This window comes from Hippopotamus amphibius, chromosome 16 (genome assembly GCF_030028045.1).
Source record: "Hippopotamus amphibius kiboko isolate mHipAmp2 chromosome 16, mHipAmp2.hap2, whole genome shotgun sequence".
Lineage (NCBI taxonomy): Eukaryota > Metazoa > Chordata > Mammalia > Artiodactyla > Hippopotamidae > Hippopotamus > Hippopotamus amphibius.
Genome location: NC_080201.1, coordinates 55,524,228 through 55,540,492, shown reverse-complemented (window position 1 = coordinate 55,540,492; position 16,265 = coordinate 55,524,228). Strand labels below are relative to the sequence as shown.

The 16,265-nt window shown below is 53.9% G+C and overlaps 2 protein-coding genes and 1 long non-coding RNA gene across 4 annotated transcripts; 1 reads left to right on the top strand and 2 right to left on the bottom strand.

Annotated features, from left to right (window-relative positions):
* Positions 1-1,551: 1,551 nt before the first annotated feature.
* On the bottom strand, positions 1,552-5,154 carry PPM1N (protein phosphatase, Mg2+/Mn2+ dependent 1N (putative)). 2 transcript variants are annotated; one of them, XM_057713294.1, is made up of 5 exons: positions 4,240-5,154; positions 3,526-3,643; positions 3,343-3,448; positions 3,198-3,258; positions 1,552-2,032 (listed from the first exon to the last, which is right to left on the bottom strand). In XM_057713294.1, exons 1-5 carry the CDS (start codon positions 5,152-5,154, stop codon positions 1,964-1,966), a joined length of 1,269 nt encoding a protein of 422 aa, XP_057569277.1. In that variant the 3' UTR covers positions 1,552-1,963. The 2 variants fall into 2 exon arrangements, with proteins under 2 accessions (XP_057569277.1, XP_057569276.1); XM_057713293.1 differs by lacking the exon at positions 3,198-3,258 and having other exon boundaries at positions 1,761-2,032.
* A 1,239-nt stretch (positions 5,155-6,393) lies between these two features.
* On the top strand, positions 6,394-14,858 carry RTN2 (reticulon 2). Its single transcript, XM_057713292.1, has 10 exons — positions 6,394-6,526; positions 8,191-8,235; positions 8,359-8,829; positions 8,935-9,192; positions 11,423-11,630; positions 12,002-12,140; positions 12,289-12,358; positions 12,485-12,531; positions 14,019-14,077; positions 14,360-14,858. The coding sequence occupies exons 1-10, from the start codon at positions 6,493-6,495 to the stop codon at positions 14,439-14,441; spliced, it is 1,413 nt and encodes a 470-aa protein (XP_057569275.1). The 5' UTR covers positions 6,394-6,492; the 3' UTR covers positions 14,442-14,858.
* Positions 6,497-9,709, bottom strand: LOC130839247 (uncharacterized). Its single transcript, XR_009049779.1, has 3 exons — positions 9,652-9,709; positions 7,500-7,725; positions 6,497-6,601 (listed from the first exon to the last, which is right to left on the bottom strand). It is a non-coding gene; the product is annotated as an uncharacterized LOC130839247 (long non-coding RNA).
* Positions 14,859-16,265: the final 1,407 nt, after the last annotated feature.

Below are 16,265 nucleotides of genomic sequence, written 5' to 3'. Positions count from 1 at the left end.
CCCTGGTGGGGGAACTAGATCCTGCATGCATGCCGCAACTAAGAGTCAGCATGGTGCAACTAAAGATCCTGCACACCACAACAAAGGATCCCACATGCCGTAACAAAGATCCTGTGTGCCACAAGCAACTAGGATCCTGCGCAGCCAAAATAAATAAATAAAAAAGTATTTAAAAAGAAACAAACAAACAAGAAACAGGTAGCAAGACCCCTGCACTGGAGAAACTCTTGCATATTTACACAGGAGCCTAATCAAGGATCTTCACAGGGACTTTCCTGGTGGCTCACCTGCCAATGCAAGGGACATGGGTTCGATCCCTGGTCTGGGAAGATCCCACATGTCGTGGAGCAACTAAGCCCACAAGCCACAACTACTAAGCCCACAAACCGTGACTACTGAAGCCTGTGCGTTCTAGGGCCCATATGCCATAATTACCAAGCCCACGTGCTGCAACTACTGAAGCCTGCAGCCTGTGTTCCTCAAGAGAAAGCACCACACTGAGAAGCCCAGGCACCACAACAAAGAATAGCCCCCACTCAACACAGCTAGAGAAAGCCCTCGCATAGCAGTGAAGACCCAATGTAGTCAAAAATTAAAAAAAAAAAAAAGAAAAAAAAAGTATCTTTATGGCAGCAGTGATGTAAAAGCAAGAAATTGGAAACAACCTAAATATCCATCAGGAGGATGACGTGTGGTGAAATCATTGCATCTCTCTTGTCTGAAGTGCTGAGTAGCAGCTAAAAAGAATGAGGTGTGTGAGTGGCATCAGAGAAGTCTCCTACACATTATTGAGCAAAAGGAAACAAATTACCAGCTCATAGATAGGGTATGAAAAAAAAATCAAGGAAACAACCTAAGGTACCATATACATGTGTGTACATGCCCAATAAAAGGTCTTGAAAAATCCACTCCAAACTCATTGCAGGGGTTACCAGTAGGACAGAGAATGAGGTAGTGGAGAGTTTGATGGTCATAATCTTAAGCCTCATATTGAAAATGCCAAATTCAATCCTGCCTCTAGGCTTTCACACTGGCTGTTCCTTCTGCCTTGGGACACTCTTCCCTGGGGTTCTACAAAGCTGGCTAGTTCTCTGTTAAGTTCCTGCTCAGTTGTCCACTCCTCAGAGGTCTTCACTGACCCCCTCCCATCCAAAGCAATCATCCCTAGGTGGAAAATGGAGTGGCTGTGGGTGGGGGATGGGGAGAGATTTTTCACCGTATACCATTTTGTGCCCTTTGAATTGCAAACCAAGTGAACTTATGACCCATTCAAAGAATAAATAGCAAGGTAAAACACCAGTGTAGCTCCCCTAGACATTCTCTTATCACGTCCCCCGGTTTCCTTTTCCTTGAGACACTTGTTAGTGTCTGAGATGACCTTATTTATGGGTTCCCTTGGTTGCTGTCCCCTTACCCTACCCCTCACGCTAGGAGGTTCTAGGGGCAGGAACCTCAGTGGGTCTGCCAGGTTGATGGCCATGAGCAGGGCCTTGCACACAGCAGGTGCCCCCATATATATTTGCCGAATGACTGGGCAAATAATGCATGTGGGTTTTTTTCCACAAGAAAAATGTATTTTGAATTATGTAATTAAAATTTAATCATTAAAACTTTCCCCTACCTCCACACCAAACAGATGAAAAACAGGAAGGGAAGAGAAGGTTATTGAACTGGGTGATTTTCAGGGTCCATTCAGTTCTAAGTATTTCAAAAACATTTGGTTTTGGGGTTTTGGGTTTTTTTTTTTTTTTTTTGGTCTAGCTGGTGGGTGGAATTTCCCCTCTCTCATAAGACTTTCTGTCTTATGAGAGGGAAGTAGGAGAAAGGGAAATAAACATTCTGGGGTTCTTCCATTGGCTTCTCTTCCTTCCACTAGTCTGCATAGCTGGGGAAGGGGAGTTTTTTCTTCCTTAATTCCATTGAGGCCCCAGCTGGGCTGAGGGTCCCCAAAGAATGACAGCTGTCAGGCCTCCAAGTCCAAGGCAGAGCTTGAATGGGTGCCAGGAGGCTTCTCAGCCCCGTTCTGCCCCTTCTGTAACACAAAATGTGGGAGATGGTGAATAGGAAGCCCTTCCTGCCTCTCAGCGTTTACTCCCCTGTATTCTGGAAGCACCACTCCTATTTTTCCTTTGAGGAACTGAGCACTCCCCATCTCTCAATCCCTCAGTTTTGGGTAGAGTGGACCATAAGGCCAAGCGCTAGGGGATGGGCCTGTGGCCCCAGCCTGGCCAATCAGAGACACAGAGACTGGACAGGCACGTGACCCAGTATGGCTAATGAGAACCAGCTCTGGAACCACAGTGGCAGCTACTGGGAAACTGGTGTGCTCTCTGCACTGGGGATGTTGGGCTCCTGGGATGTGAGCCTGGGGCAGCAACTCACTGCTACCTCACTTGGAGACTCTGCCTGGGAATGGAGCCAACTCAGAGAAAAGAAAACTAAGACAGTTCCTGATGACATCATCTGACAACTGGTTGCAGTCATGCCTTAAGTCCCTGAACTCTTCAATTACATGGCGGAGTAAATTCCCTGGGTGGTCTTCCCAGGTTGAATGCGGTTTCTGTCACTCACAACTCAAAAGAATCCTGAGAAAGACCTCCTTTCTGCTGCTGAGAAGTGATCAACAACCCCCCCCCCCCTCCAGTTGGTAATAACCCAACTCCCTTTTCAGCCCTGCAAAGGCCTTCCGGTTTCCTCCCTCACATTTCCTCCCAGTTCCCCACCCCATACCTTGGCTTATGTGGCTCCACCCACCACCTCCTTGGACATCTCCAAATAGGGTATCTGGGCCCAATTCACAGCCTCCCTCCCCTAAGACCTGGACCACCCTCGGAGATGTCCTCATGGTCTCTGCAGTGCAGGCAGCCCTTGGTATGGGTCATCAACATTCTTTGAATATTTCTGCCTTATTCCTGGATGGAGGGGGTGGTATTTGGGATGATGGGGCTTCGCAGAGCAATGTAGGAGGCACATTTCTTCGAGAAGTGTGATCTCTTATCCTTTGCTTCTGCATTCCTCCCCCCCACCCCCACCATCATGCCTGGCACAATTCTTCAGGCCCAGGTATGAGAATTTATTAATATATCATGCAAGTCCCTGTCCCCTCTGGCCTCAATTTCCCCATCACGTAAAGAGGTGAGGTGGGGGGCTGAATTACATGCTTCCAAGAGAAACACTGAAGAACACAGGGTCCTTACCACCCAGCGCACTCCTGAGGCCTGGCAGAACTGAGAATAAGCTTCAGCGATGACTGTGGCCCTGGAGAGCAAAGGAAGGCCCTCAGGAGGGGACCCTCTTCCTACCACCCATCCTCCCATTCCACCCTACCCCACCCCAACTCACTTGCAGTAGAGCCCTCCCCCAGGAGGTAAATCTGGGATGTCCTCAGAGGCCAGAGTTCTGAAAACTGTGTTCAAGCTGGGGGGCTCCTGGGCAGCGGCACATAGCTCTGAGAAGGAGGCAAGGGTTGTGGGGATGCCCCTAGTGCTCACCACCCCTTCCGCTGGGCTCCTGGCGCCTGCTCACCTGCAACCCTGCGTCCCAGGGCTGCGTCCAGCACTAGCTCCTTCTTGATGGCCTCCTCACAAGGCCTGGGGGCCCCCGGGAAGCAGACCAGAATGCAGGTCATGTTGTCCAGGCTGCCCTGGAGAAGATGGAGAAAAGAGAGCCTAGTGGAACCCAGTCGAATGCCCCAGCACAGGGCTCCATGCCCTAGGAAGCAGTTTCCCAACACTCCCCTTGTTCTAGGGCCCCCTTCTCAATCTGGTTATGCCCATCTCTCTCAAGTCCCACCCTTTTGCCAGTCTAAACCAGGCCTCTCACAGGGACCAATTCCTTAGAGCACGCCCTCTCACTGGAGCTAGCCCCACCCTATTAAAGAGACGCACTTTCCTTCACCAAAGCTCCTCCCACTCTGCTGTTTAGCTGCTCTTCCTTCTGCCACCAATCACACCTCAGGTCCCACCTTTAGGTCTAAGGGCTGTCCATTCCAAAAGAACACGCCCTTTCTCTTAAATCCCTCCCACTTATCTATTTAGAACTACAACTCTCCCATCTTGTCTCGGTTCCCTCAGTCTCCGCCCCCTGCATATTTTGGCCCTGCCCCGTTCAGTAGGCCCCGCCCCCATTGAAGCCCCAGTCCCTCCTTCTCTAGTTTTACTCGTGCCTCTCCATCAAAGCTCCTCCCCGCTTTATCCCTCAGGTTTTTCCCTCAAAGATCTCAAGCCCCGCCCCCAGGACCTTGCATAGACACGTGTCCAACAGCTGCGCGCAGAGAAGCTCTGGGGCCAAGCCCAAGAAGAGGCGCGATGCCACCAGTCCCGCCAGGGCAGAGCCAGACATCGCGTCCCACACGCCATCAGAGGCCAGGAGCATGAATTCATCCTCGGCCCGGCGTGCCAGGGCGGTCACCTCAGGCTCCGAAGAAACGAGCTGCAGTTCAGGGGGTCTTCCCGGTGCCTCTTTGTAGGCAAAGTCTCCCAGTGCTCGGGACACTGCCAGCGAGCCCTCGAGGCGCCGGCGGCGGATGGTGCCGCCCGCGTCATGAATGCGCTCGCGTTCCCTGGGACGGAGGGGCCGATGGTCCTCGGTGCTGAAGGCCACGGCGCCGGCGCGACTCAGCATCGCGCGGGAGTCACCACAGTGCGCCAGGTACAGAAAGCGCGGGGAAACCAACAATACCACGGCAGTTGAGCCGCCCGGCTCGCCGCGGGGCCAGAGCGCACGCAGGCGTGCGTCTGCGCTCAGAAAGGCGCGGCGCAGTGCCTCGCACACGCCCTCCGGCTCGCAGGGCGCTGGGCCCAGCGCCTCGAGCACGTGGCCCGGCAGGTGGCGCGCGCCGAAGAGGGCGGCTCGCGCCCCGCCGTGGCCGTCGAGGACCGCGAAGAAAGCCCAGCCCGGGGGCAGCCCAGGGAGCGCAAGCCAAGCGCAGTGCGCGTCCTCCATGTGTGCGCGCCAGCCCTGCACTGCGCTCGCCCCGAAGCGCAGGCCCCACGACGCCGCCGCACCCCCGTGCGGCCGCTGGGCGCATCGCGGCGCGTCCAGGAGAGACTGAGGCCCGTCGGGAGAGCTGCGCCCCTCCTCTTCCTCCTCCACCTCCTTTACCTTGCGAGCTGGCCAGAGGAGACGTTCCAGCAGGCGCGCAAGGGCCGCCATCCTTTAGCCTGGGGATCAGGAAAGCTCCACCCTCTGCACCTGCTAACCGCTCCCGCCCTCCCCCTCCCCACCTCCACTAATCTCCTGCACTGTGAGATTTGAAACCACCTAAATCCCCTTCCTATGCCCTTGACTTGCATTCAAGTCGAGTCACTAGCACTGGCCATGAGCTACATACTGTTTTACATCATCATCTCCAATTTACCGAAGAGGAAACTGAGTCACAGAATTAAACAGTGTTACAGGGCATCGATGTCTGAAATCCGTATTCTCAACCGTATTCTCAACTAGGCTTCAGGACCCCAGTCCTGCTCTGTCCAATCTCGGCTCACATCAGTGGTCCCATTCCGGCTTTCAAAATCTTTAAATCCTTAATTTTTTTAGTTTGACCCCTCCCCTCTCGGTCTTGCCCCCGGGTTTCAGTCGCTTCCCTTCCAGGTCCCGCCCGTCCATTCACACAAGACAGCCTCAGACGCTTCTAATATCCCGACAGGCCTCTGGCTCCGCCTCTTAGCTACAGGCCCAGCCCCCTCACTCCGGGTTACGCTCCCCTTCTGTGCCGCACCACCTCTCTTGATTTTTCTGCCTATTCCCTGTAGGCCACGCCTCTAGCTCCTCTGTCTCGGACTGACCCCGCCCAACCCTGAATAATTCTAAATTGGCTTAAGCCCCGCCAAGTCTGAGCTCCTCCCCTTGTCTCAAAACTTTCCGAGTAGTTTCTTCTCGCCCCCTCTCCCACTCCCATTGAGAATCTACGCTCATACCTTTACCTCTCAGAGGTGGAATCTTTATACCCTCCCCTCAATGCCACCTCTAGCTCCACCCCAACCCACCCTGAGATCCACGCCTGCATCCTCTCCGCCTAGGGTCCTTCATCGTTATCTCTGAGCCCCTCACCCAACCCTCGGCCCCGTTTCTCTCCCCGTAAAGCCCCTCCCTCTTCTGTCTAGACCCCGCCCTTCAGGCCACCTTCGAAGCCTTTTCGGCCGATACCCTAAGGTCCTAGCTCCGCCCCTCTATTAGGAAGGCCACGCCCCACTTCCATCCTCCGGCCTGTTTCCCGCCCCCTCGCCCTCCCTCAGGTTCCGCCCTCCGTTCTCTGGCCCCGCCCCCAGCCCCGCGCTGCAGTGCCCCCCCCCAGCGGCCCCGCCCGCCCCCGCTGAGCCGAGCTGAGGGCGGCGGCGGCGGCGGCTGCTGCTGGAGGGGCCCGGGAGGAGACGGCAGCGAGGATGGCAGCGGCGTCGTCCTGGGCGCGGCGGAGATGAGCGCTCGCGGCCCCAGGCCCAGGGCGGCGTGGCCGGAGTGGGCGGGGGTCCCGATGCAGGCCCGAGGGGGGCCATGGGGCAGGTCCTGCCGGTCTTCGCCCACTGCAGTGAGTAGCGGGAAGCTCAGGCCTGGTGTGGGGCCCAGAGGCCCGGGTGGGCTCCTCCGCGGTTTCCCCTCCGACCTGCGCCGCGGGAGAGCCGAGATGGGGGAGGAGGCGAAGGAGACAAAGGAAGCAATCCCTTCCCACCGTGTTCTAGCGGCGATGGGGGCGACTTGACCCAGAGAACCTGAGTGAGACTGGGCAGATGTTGGGGGCACTGAGATAGCCGACGGGGGGCGCTCTGGGCGCTTGGATGTGCCTTGGGGCTCCGCCCGGGGAGGAGGAAGCTCTCTGGGAGCTGTCCCCTCGCCCTGGTGCTGGCCGCAGCCGGAAGGGAGGGGATTTGAATGGAGAGGTAGAGCTAGGATGGAAAAGAGGGGTCTGACTCCCCTCTTACCCAGGATCACCCATCTTCGCATCCCACCTCCGTTTTCTGCCCAGACGCAGAAGCAGCCCGACCTCGCCCGAATTGTACAATCCCCTGTCCCCAGGATACAGCCATCCCTCGGTCGGGACTAGGACTCCTGGGTCCTTAGGTTTTCCCACTCCGGGTCTCTGATTCCTGGCCTCCTATTCCCTAGCTGAGGAAAGGAGGTGGGGGCGGGGGGGGGGCATCTGATTTCAATTTCCATACGGTATTGAGCATCTCCTGTAGGCAAAGCCCCAAGCTAGCTCTGAGAAGACGAATTCCATAATTGAAAATGCCTTGTCGGAGCCTTATGATTTCTGAGCCCAGGACTCTTAACAGTCCTGGTCTAACATTCTCTGTCTCACACCCCCGTGGTTCTGACAGCTGGAGATTGCAACGCTGACCTAGCCAGTTGCATGTCTTGGGAGTCCACATGCCAAAATTCTGAGAATTTGTTATTTCAACATTTTAGAGTATCATCCCAACATTGTAAGATCTTGTCCTTACCTGGGCTTACAAAGGAAGGCCCTACGTGATCTCCCCCCACCACACACACACACCCTGACTTACCTCTCTGCCCTCAACTCCCCTCCATCTCCGCATCAGCCACCCGTTACCGTCACAGCTGCACACTTCTCTGTTCCTCAAATATGCAAAGCTTAGTGCTTGTCTCAGGGCCTTTGCACTGGCTTTTCCCTCTGCCTGGAAGACTCTTCCCTAGATATCCTCATGGTTTCCTCACATCATTCAGGTTTCTTCTCAAATGTCATCTGGGAAGTCTTCCTCGCCAACCTGTCTGAAATAGCATCCGCTTACTTTCTCTTCCCTTACCTTAATTTTTCTCCACACACTTAGCACCCAACATCGTAAGCTTGTTTATTGTCTATCTGCCCTATAGAGTGTAAAGCTCTATGAGACTAAGGATTTTGTTTATTTTCTTCACGGTTGTATCCTCAGGATCTAAAACAGTGCCTGGCATGTATTAAGCACTCAATTAATAGTTGTTGTAAGAATTAATGAATTGAAGTCTCCTAAAAATCCCTAATTTAAAAGACTCTAAGATCAAGATTCCTGGATTTGAATTTCTAAGACTGAGCTTCAGATAGCAGGGATACTAAGGTTTTACAGTCTATAGGCAGAATATTCTAAAAGTCCTGTGATTAAAATTCTTAATTCAGACAAGTTTCCAGGACTGGCACACTACTTCTGTAACTCGGGCAGTCTATGCTTCTAAGAATCTTCAATTCTTTCCCTCTTGCAGAAGAAGCTCCGTCTACAGCTTCCTCTACTCCTGACTCCACAGAAGGTAAGCAGAGAGGGAGGATGTGAGAGTGGGACTTGAAGGGGGCTCACAGCTGGGTAAAGGGGTTAAGGGGAGTGGGTTAGGGTCTTGGTCAGAGGAGTTCATGCCCTCCTTTGCTCACGGCAGGAGGGAACGACGACTCGGATTTTCGGGAGCTGCACACAGCTCGGGAATTCTCGGAGGACGACGAGGAGGAGACCACATCGCAGGACTGGGGCACTCCCCGGGAGCTGACCTTCTCCTACATCGCCTTCGATGGTGTGGTGGGCTCTGGGGCCCGCAGGGATTCAGCTGCTCGCCGCCCACGGCCCCAGGGCCGCTCAGTCTCGGAGCCGCGAGACCCGCCCCCTCAGCCTGGCCTGGGCGACAGCTTGGAGAGCATCCCCAGCCTGAGCCAGTCCCCAGAGCCCGGGCGCCGTGGTGAAACCGATTCTGCCCCTCCAGCTGAGCGCCCCCTGGAAGACCTGGGGCTCCAGCTGGACCAACTGGGCTGGGCGGCCCGGGGAGCAGGGTCCGGGGAGGACTCTGCCACCAGTAGCTCCACCCCGCTGGAAGACGAGGAACCCGACGGCTCAGAGGCTGGAGGGGCTGGGAAAGGTGAGATGTCCGAGGTTCTGGGACCGAAGCCACCAGGGGTGGGTGGTCTCTCCCTAGGGCACCTCCAAGTTGAAAGCTCACAACCTTCTCTCTCTAACGCACCAGAACTGGACCTACAGCTCGTACTCGCTCAGTCCTCGCCGCCCGAAGTCTTGACTCCACAGCCCAGCCCTGGCTCTGGGATCCCCCAGGCCCGTACCCCATCTCCACCTGGATCCCAGGATTCGAACTCCTGGCGGGATGAGCCCTCGCTGAATGAGAAGGAAGAAGAGTCGTGCGGGCCGCTGGAGCGGGAGCCAATCACGAGGCAGTGTCTCGATAGCACGGACCAATCAGAATTTACATTGGAACCACACCTTCTAGGTAAACTGAGTGAGGGAACTTGCTCCTTCAGACTACAGCGAGGGTGGAGGATTGATATTTAAAGCGATCGTCCTTGGGAAGGAACGGAGGAGAATGGAAAAGGGAGGAGGTATTGCTATTGGCAAGACATTATAAACTCCACACTTTAAAATTGTTTTCCCGTTACCTAAGATTGCTATTGGCTCTTTTTATATAGTTCCCCCTCCCACTCGAGAAGTTAGAAGAAGCATTAAATTAAGATTGGCTAATTGCTAAAAAAAAAAAAAAAAAAAAAAAAAAATCCGTCTTTTGGAGTGCTCCCCCTAGAGGCTGATTTTGGACAGGCCAAATCCCTGAAAAAATAAGGCTCTCTTCTGAATGTGGCAGCTTGGGCAAGTAAAAGTAAACTCTATGCCTTTTAAAAACTCTCCTCTTCCCTGACCACATGCATTGGCCAGTTGTAAACAGACCCCGCCTTACTTTAAAGTATGTTCATCCTCCACGAACGGTTCCTATAGGTTGGTGGTAGACTTCCCAGCTTTTGGCTGTTTACAAAGAGAGCCATCCAGTTTTGGAATTGTCTCCACCTCTATGGAGACTCATTGGCTGGGTACAAAGGGGCCCCGCCCCCTTACTCCCGCCCTTCGGGTTCCACTGAAGTGGGCAAAATCCCCGAGAAGCAGCGGTGTCTGTAGCCTCTCACTTGGAGCCGAGATGGGGAGTAAAGGTGGGCTTTCGGGGCGGGCTGGGACCTGGGGGCTGGGGGACCGCGGAAAGGGACCCAGGTTCGCTTTTATCGTTCTCAAATCTGGGGGATGTTTCTTCTTGGTCCCAGATTCCCCAGAGCTGCAGGCTGGGGCTGAGGGGCTGCGGGGGTGTCTAGGGAGGGCGTGGAGGGAGTGTGGGGTCCCCCCTCTCTCTCTTTCTCGAGTCGGAGCTTTGGGGCCCGAGAGCAGCGAGGCCCCCTCCCCCAGCCTCAGGCCCAGGCGGCGCTGTCACTCATTAGCTGGACAGGCCAGCACAGCTGCAGGAGAGGCTCCCTCCCCTCAACGTGCCTAAACTTAGCCCCCGCCTCAGGCGACCCTGCCCTTCCCCCACCCACTGGCGCTGTGGGGAGCCTGCAGGGGAGGGGTTGAGGGGCGGTCTACCCTAGTTAGAGGTAGATGGGAGGATGTGCCTAAGGAGGATACAGAAGTGAGGAGAGTCAGACTCTGAGCCGGACTGGTTGGAATGGGTCAGTTTGATTGGCGTAAGGGTGGGAGGATGGAGACTGTCTAGAAATAGATGGCAGGGTACTGGGCTCTCAGTTCAGGGCTCAAAGGGGAGCCGATTATAGGGAGGGCTGTAAAAAGTTGAATGAGATGAAACGTTGAGGTCCAAAGGTCACTGATCAGGGCTTAGGCTGGGCTTGGGAGGTGAGTTTAGGGTCTCAGAAAGGGGTCAGAAACTTGAATTCGGGCCTCAGAAGGAGGATGATGTTATTAATACATTTAAGATTTAGATATATGTGTTGGTAGGGGTATCAAGGAGCTATCACTTTACACCTGTCAGGGTGCAAAAAATAAAAAGAACAACACCCATTGCTGGGCAGGATGCTGGGAAAAGATCACTTTCAAGTTGCTCATAGAAATAAGGATTGTTAGAGTCTTGCTAGTAAGCAATCTGATAATGTTTATGACAATCGAACATGCATAATTGGTCCACCCAGTGATTCAACCTCTGGGATTCTATCTCAGAAACAGAACCTCCTGGAGGTAAGAATATCTGCAGGAGGCTGGTGCTTGCAGTACTGGCAAGGGGGTGGCGGGAGGAAATAAAGTAAATGACCCAGCAATAGATACATGGTGCAATAAAATGAATGATGTTGTAGCCACACCATAGGAATATCTATCCCGTAGCCCTTAAAAAGAATGAATTAAGAGCTATTCCCGTTGACTAGGAGGGAATTCTAGGAGGAAAAGTGGAGTGAGATACGCGTGATGCAGAAGAGTGATTTTCCACCCCAAGTTGTGTTCACACATAATCTATAGGCAGGAGTAAGCTGGAGGGGACTTGCTGGACAGTTAACTTGCGTATTCCGGGATGCAAGCGTGGAATAAAGGAAGACAAATAAAAATCTGGAAATTGGGTTAAGGCTCTGACAGGTGTGTCAAGAGGTCATGGTTCAGCCCCGAGACAGGACGTAGGAGGTCAAGAGGTCAGCCAGGCCGGCTCCAAACCCCAGCCTGACGGCCGCCCCCTCCCTCCACAGTGGCGGACCTGCTGTACTGGAAGAACACGAAGACGTCAGCAGTGGTCTTCACAGGCCTCATGGTCTCCCTGCTCAGTCTCCTGCATTTTAGCATCGTGTCCGTGGCCGCCCATGTGGCCCTGCTGCTGCTCTGCGGCACCATCTCTCTCAGGGTTTACCGAAAAGTGCTGCAGGCTGTGCACCGGGGGGACGGCGCCAACCCCTTCCAGTGAGAACCCGCAGCCCGGTCCCCAGCCCTGACCTCTGTCCAGACCTCAGCGCTGACCCTGAGTCATGACCCATGACCTCAGATCAGGCTCTGACTCCTCACCCTGGCCCTTGACCCGCCCTGTTCCTGTTCTTGACTCCAGCTGGACCCTGACATTAAACCAGACTCTGACCTTTGACTGCCAGCGCTAACCTAAGACCCTAACCTCTTACCCTTAATCCTTGATCCCACCTCCTGCCCCTGACGTCCACCCTAGCACTGTATCCCTGGCCTTCTCCCCAACCCTCATTTCTTGCCCTTATCTCAGCCACACCCCTCAGCCTGGGCCCTATCCACCCACTGAGGTTCCTCACACACCTCTTTTCTCTCAGGGCCTACCTGGATGTGGACCTGACCCTGACTCGGGAGCAGACAGAACGTTTGTCCCAACAGATTGCCTCCCGCGTGGTCTCTGCGGCCACGCAGCTGCGGCATTTCTTCCTGGTAGAAGACCTCGTGGATTCCCTCAAGGTGCCCTGAAGTCCCCACTCCCTTCTGGGTCCCCAACATTCACCTCCCTGCCCCTGGGTGGGGGTGGGGGTTAGGAGGGCCATTGCTGGGGAAGTTCTCAGCCCGGGATCCACCCCGTAAGCTCTGCTGACCCTGACCTCACCCTCAGCTGGCCCTTCTCTTCTACATCTTGACCTTCGTGGGTGCCGTCTTCAATGGTTTGACTCTTCTCATTCTGGGTGAGCTGGGAAGGCTGTGGGGGGCAGGGTGGGGAGGTGGGTCGCTGGGGTCTGGTGGGGGAGAGGGCTCCGAATGGAGCTGTTAATCTCCCGGGAGAACCCTGACCCCCATCTCTGTGCCCACAGGAGTGATCGCTTTGTTCACAGTCCCTCTGCTGTACAGGCAGCACCAGGTGAGTGTGACAGGTCCTCAGCTAGCAGCACCCCAGCCAAACAGAGCTGGTCCGGCTGCCCGCCTCCCCAACAGCCAGGGTCCATGACAGATGTCCCAGCCAGAGACAGGAGGACCAGCTGGTATTCCCACCCCTGACAGAGTCAGGGTCTGGCTGACACGTCCCAACCCAAGGCAGGCAGACTAACAGATGCTCCTCCCTGATGATGATCCAAGGTCCACCTTGACGTGTCCTGGCTCTAGAGAGGCAGCTTGATTGGTGTCTTCTCTCCCTGATACAGCGTGAGGCTGAATAACACTCATCCTAGCCAGAAACAGGCAGACAGATGAATGCCTTCTCCTGATTCCGTGATACACCCGTTACCTGTGATACCACCAGGGCTGACAAACACATATTCCATCTGCAGACAGACAGACAGACTGATGCCATCTGTCTCCAAACATAGTCTGGGTCTGACTGACAGCCATCCCAGCCAATCAGGTGAACTGACTGATGCCCTCACTTCCTGAAACTGCGAGGGACTGACATTTCAGTTAAATATGGTGGGATGTCTGTTACCCAGAACACTGACAGAACTAGGGCCAACTGACATATATCCTATCCAGAGACAGGCAGTGGACCAACATTCCATTTTTGACATTCTGCAGCATAGCTGAGAGCCAAATGATACATGTTCCTGCCAGAGAGATAGTCCTAACTAAGTCCCTCCCATGCTGGAATCACCAAGACTCACGGGGTGAATTAACACTGAATTAAACTAGTATTTAAATCAATCCACTCAGGGATTCAACAACCAACACTAATGCCCTCGACTCTTACATTGCCCCAAACACACACGTGCGCAAGCGCGTGTGCACACACACACACACACACACACACACAAACTCACTCAAAGATTAACAATAGTTCCCAGGACACAAACCCACTGGCAAATTCTTGTGTGTCTACCTGACATCACTGCCCACACAGAGTGTGGTCCAATCAACTTGACACTTCATCTTGAATTTCTGACTTCCATGAGTATTTTATTAGGTTTAGAGTTGATGGTGAAGTGGTGAGCCACTCCCCCCAACTCCTGATTTGGGGGTAGGGGAGGAAGCAACCTCCTTTTTATTGATTGATTGATTGATTGGCTGCCTTGGGTCTTTTTTGCTGCCCTCTGGCTTTCTCTAGTTGCGGAGAGCTGGGGCTAATCTTTCATTGCGGTGCATGGGCTTCTCATTGCACAGGCTCCAGGCGAGCAGGCTTCAGTAGTTGTGGCACGCGGGCTTAGTAACTGTGGCTCGCAGGCTCTAGAATGCAGCCCACAGGCTTAGTTGCTCCACTGGCATGTGGGAATCTTCCTGGACCAGGGATCAACCTGTCTACCCTGCACTGGACGGCGGATTCTTAACCACTGCCCCACCAGGGAAGTCCCAGGAAGCAACCGCCTTAATGAATTAGGGTGAATTCCAATCTCTCCTTTCACCCCTTCTTGGTCTCCCCAGGCCCAGATTGACCAGTATGTGGGATTGGTGACCAATCAGTTGAGCCACATCAAAGCTAAGTAAGGGCATGTGGTGGAGACGGATGGGATGGGGAATGGGGAAACGTGGGAACGCTCCTCCTGCACCCTCCCCCCCCCCAATACTGCCTGTCCCTAAATCTCCTGGGGCTGAATGCCTCCTTTTTAGAGAAGTGTGAGAGACAATTCCATCGAAGGCGGATAGGTGGAGGGCAGGGGCTGGCTTGGGCACTCAGTTCCTCCTTCCAGATTTCCCCTTAGTTCTCAGGTACTACCTATCCTGTCTCTTGCCCCACCCCTTGACTCCAGCTGTTTCTCCCTCAGGATCCGAGCTAAGATCCCAGGGACCGGAGCCCTTGCCTCGGTGGCAGCCGCAGTCTCCGGATCCAAAGCCAAAGCCGAATGAAAGAGGTGTCTCTGCCTGCGGGACGCCTGCCCCCACCCCCTGTAACCCTCTGCCCCCCTCCACTTCCCTTCCATCCCCACCCTCTCCCTGCCTCATCCCGAGCCATTTCCCCGTGGGTGTCAGGATCACTCACACCAGAGAGTTTGCGCAAATTGCCTGAGCGACCAGGACTACATTTCCCAAGAGGCTCTGCTGTAGGAGTCCAGGAAAGGCGAGGCATCCTGGCCGCGGGGCCTGCTGCGACTTGTAGTTTCCTAGATAGGGCACACGCCCTGCACTTCCGTGACCCCACCGCTGGAGGCGCCGTGAGGGGTTGGTGTCTCCTGGACGCCACTAGCCCCAACGCTGGGGCTTTGCATGGGGCCCAGGGGAGGCCTGAGCTTGGATTTACACTGTAATAAAGACTCATGTGGAAAACCCAAGGCCTCCTGTGCTTCCAGTCCCCTCCAGTTTTCACTTTTTTGCACTGAAAAGCAGGTAAGTGACACTCGAGGAGGAACCTTCCCCATCTCTGCGGAAGAAGAACCTTCCCCTCTACCACCTGAGAGTTGGCCGATCCGAGGGCTGGCCGAGCCTGGACAGCGCTTTCCACGCAGGTGCTCAAGGCAGACATCATTAGTCGATCCCCACACTCTGCTTGCTGTGCAACCATCTCACCTGAGTCCCAGACCCATGTATCCAACTGCCTTCTGGACGACGCCCTGCCTCAAACATACCCAAACCTCTTCCTTGTCCTACCTGATTTCCAACTCAGGGACGTCCGCTCCTGCCCACGTTGTCACCCAGCCAGAGACCCATCTAATCAGTCAGGAAGCCATGTCTTTTGTCTCTCTCAAATGTCTCCACCTGCTTCTCTCCATTCCAGCTGCTTTGGGAATAAGCAAGGGCCTCGTGGCCTTTTTGGGTCTCAGTTTCCAAAACTGATCTGGGGGGCGGAGGAGGCAGGAGACTGGAGTCTAAAGACCCACAGACCTGAATTTGAGTCAGTTTCACTACTTTTGGGCTGTGTTTCAGTTTCCTCAAATGAAAAATTGTCTCTACAAGCTACCTACTTGTAAAGCCCTTGTTACAGGGCTTGCCATAGAATAAATATCCAGTAAACAGAAACTGCTATTGTTAGCTATGACAATAGGTTGTTTCCCAAACCTCAGTCAGTCCCCCAGAACCCTGATAATCTTTATATCACCTGTTCTGCTATTTACCTAATTTTTTTAAAAATCGGTTTACTAAAAAAATAAATGTTACTCCACCACCAAGGAGGTCAGTATCGCTTGCCAGAAATAGAAGATAATGGTTCAAATAAACACACAATTATTACCATTTAAAATGTTTGTGCATCACCTAAAATCTTGCCTCTAGTGACGCATGTCACTAGTCACGTTTTAGGAGATAGATGATGATGTTACAGGAGTAGTAGCTACAGCCTCAGGCTGTATACAGGGGTTGCCTAGCAGCAGCTAGCTAACTAAAAGAAAGAGGACTTGGTGGGGGGCTTCTCTTGAATCTGGATTTGCCGAGCAGGGGCAGTGTTTTAAACTTCCAAATAAAAGAGCAACATTTCTTAAAGATTCTTTTATTCATACTTTGCATAAGACAAAGTATCCATTTGTCCATATCAAAGAATGAAGATGGACCGGTTGCGATTATGGGTTTAGTAATGGCTAAAGCCCCCAGGGCCATCCTTGGCACCCCCACTGGAGGCAGGAAACAGGTTGGAGATAGAAACAGTCTTTATTGAGTGACTCGCAGTTGCCTGGTGCCTTGTCAGGCTTCTATATCCATCTGCCTGTTATGATTCCCCTTAGCTGCACTATTCTTGTTTTC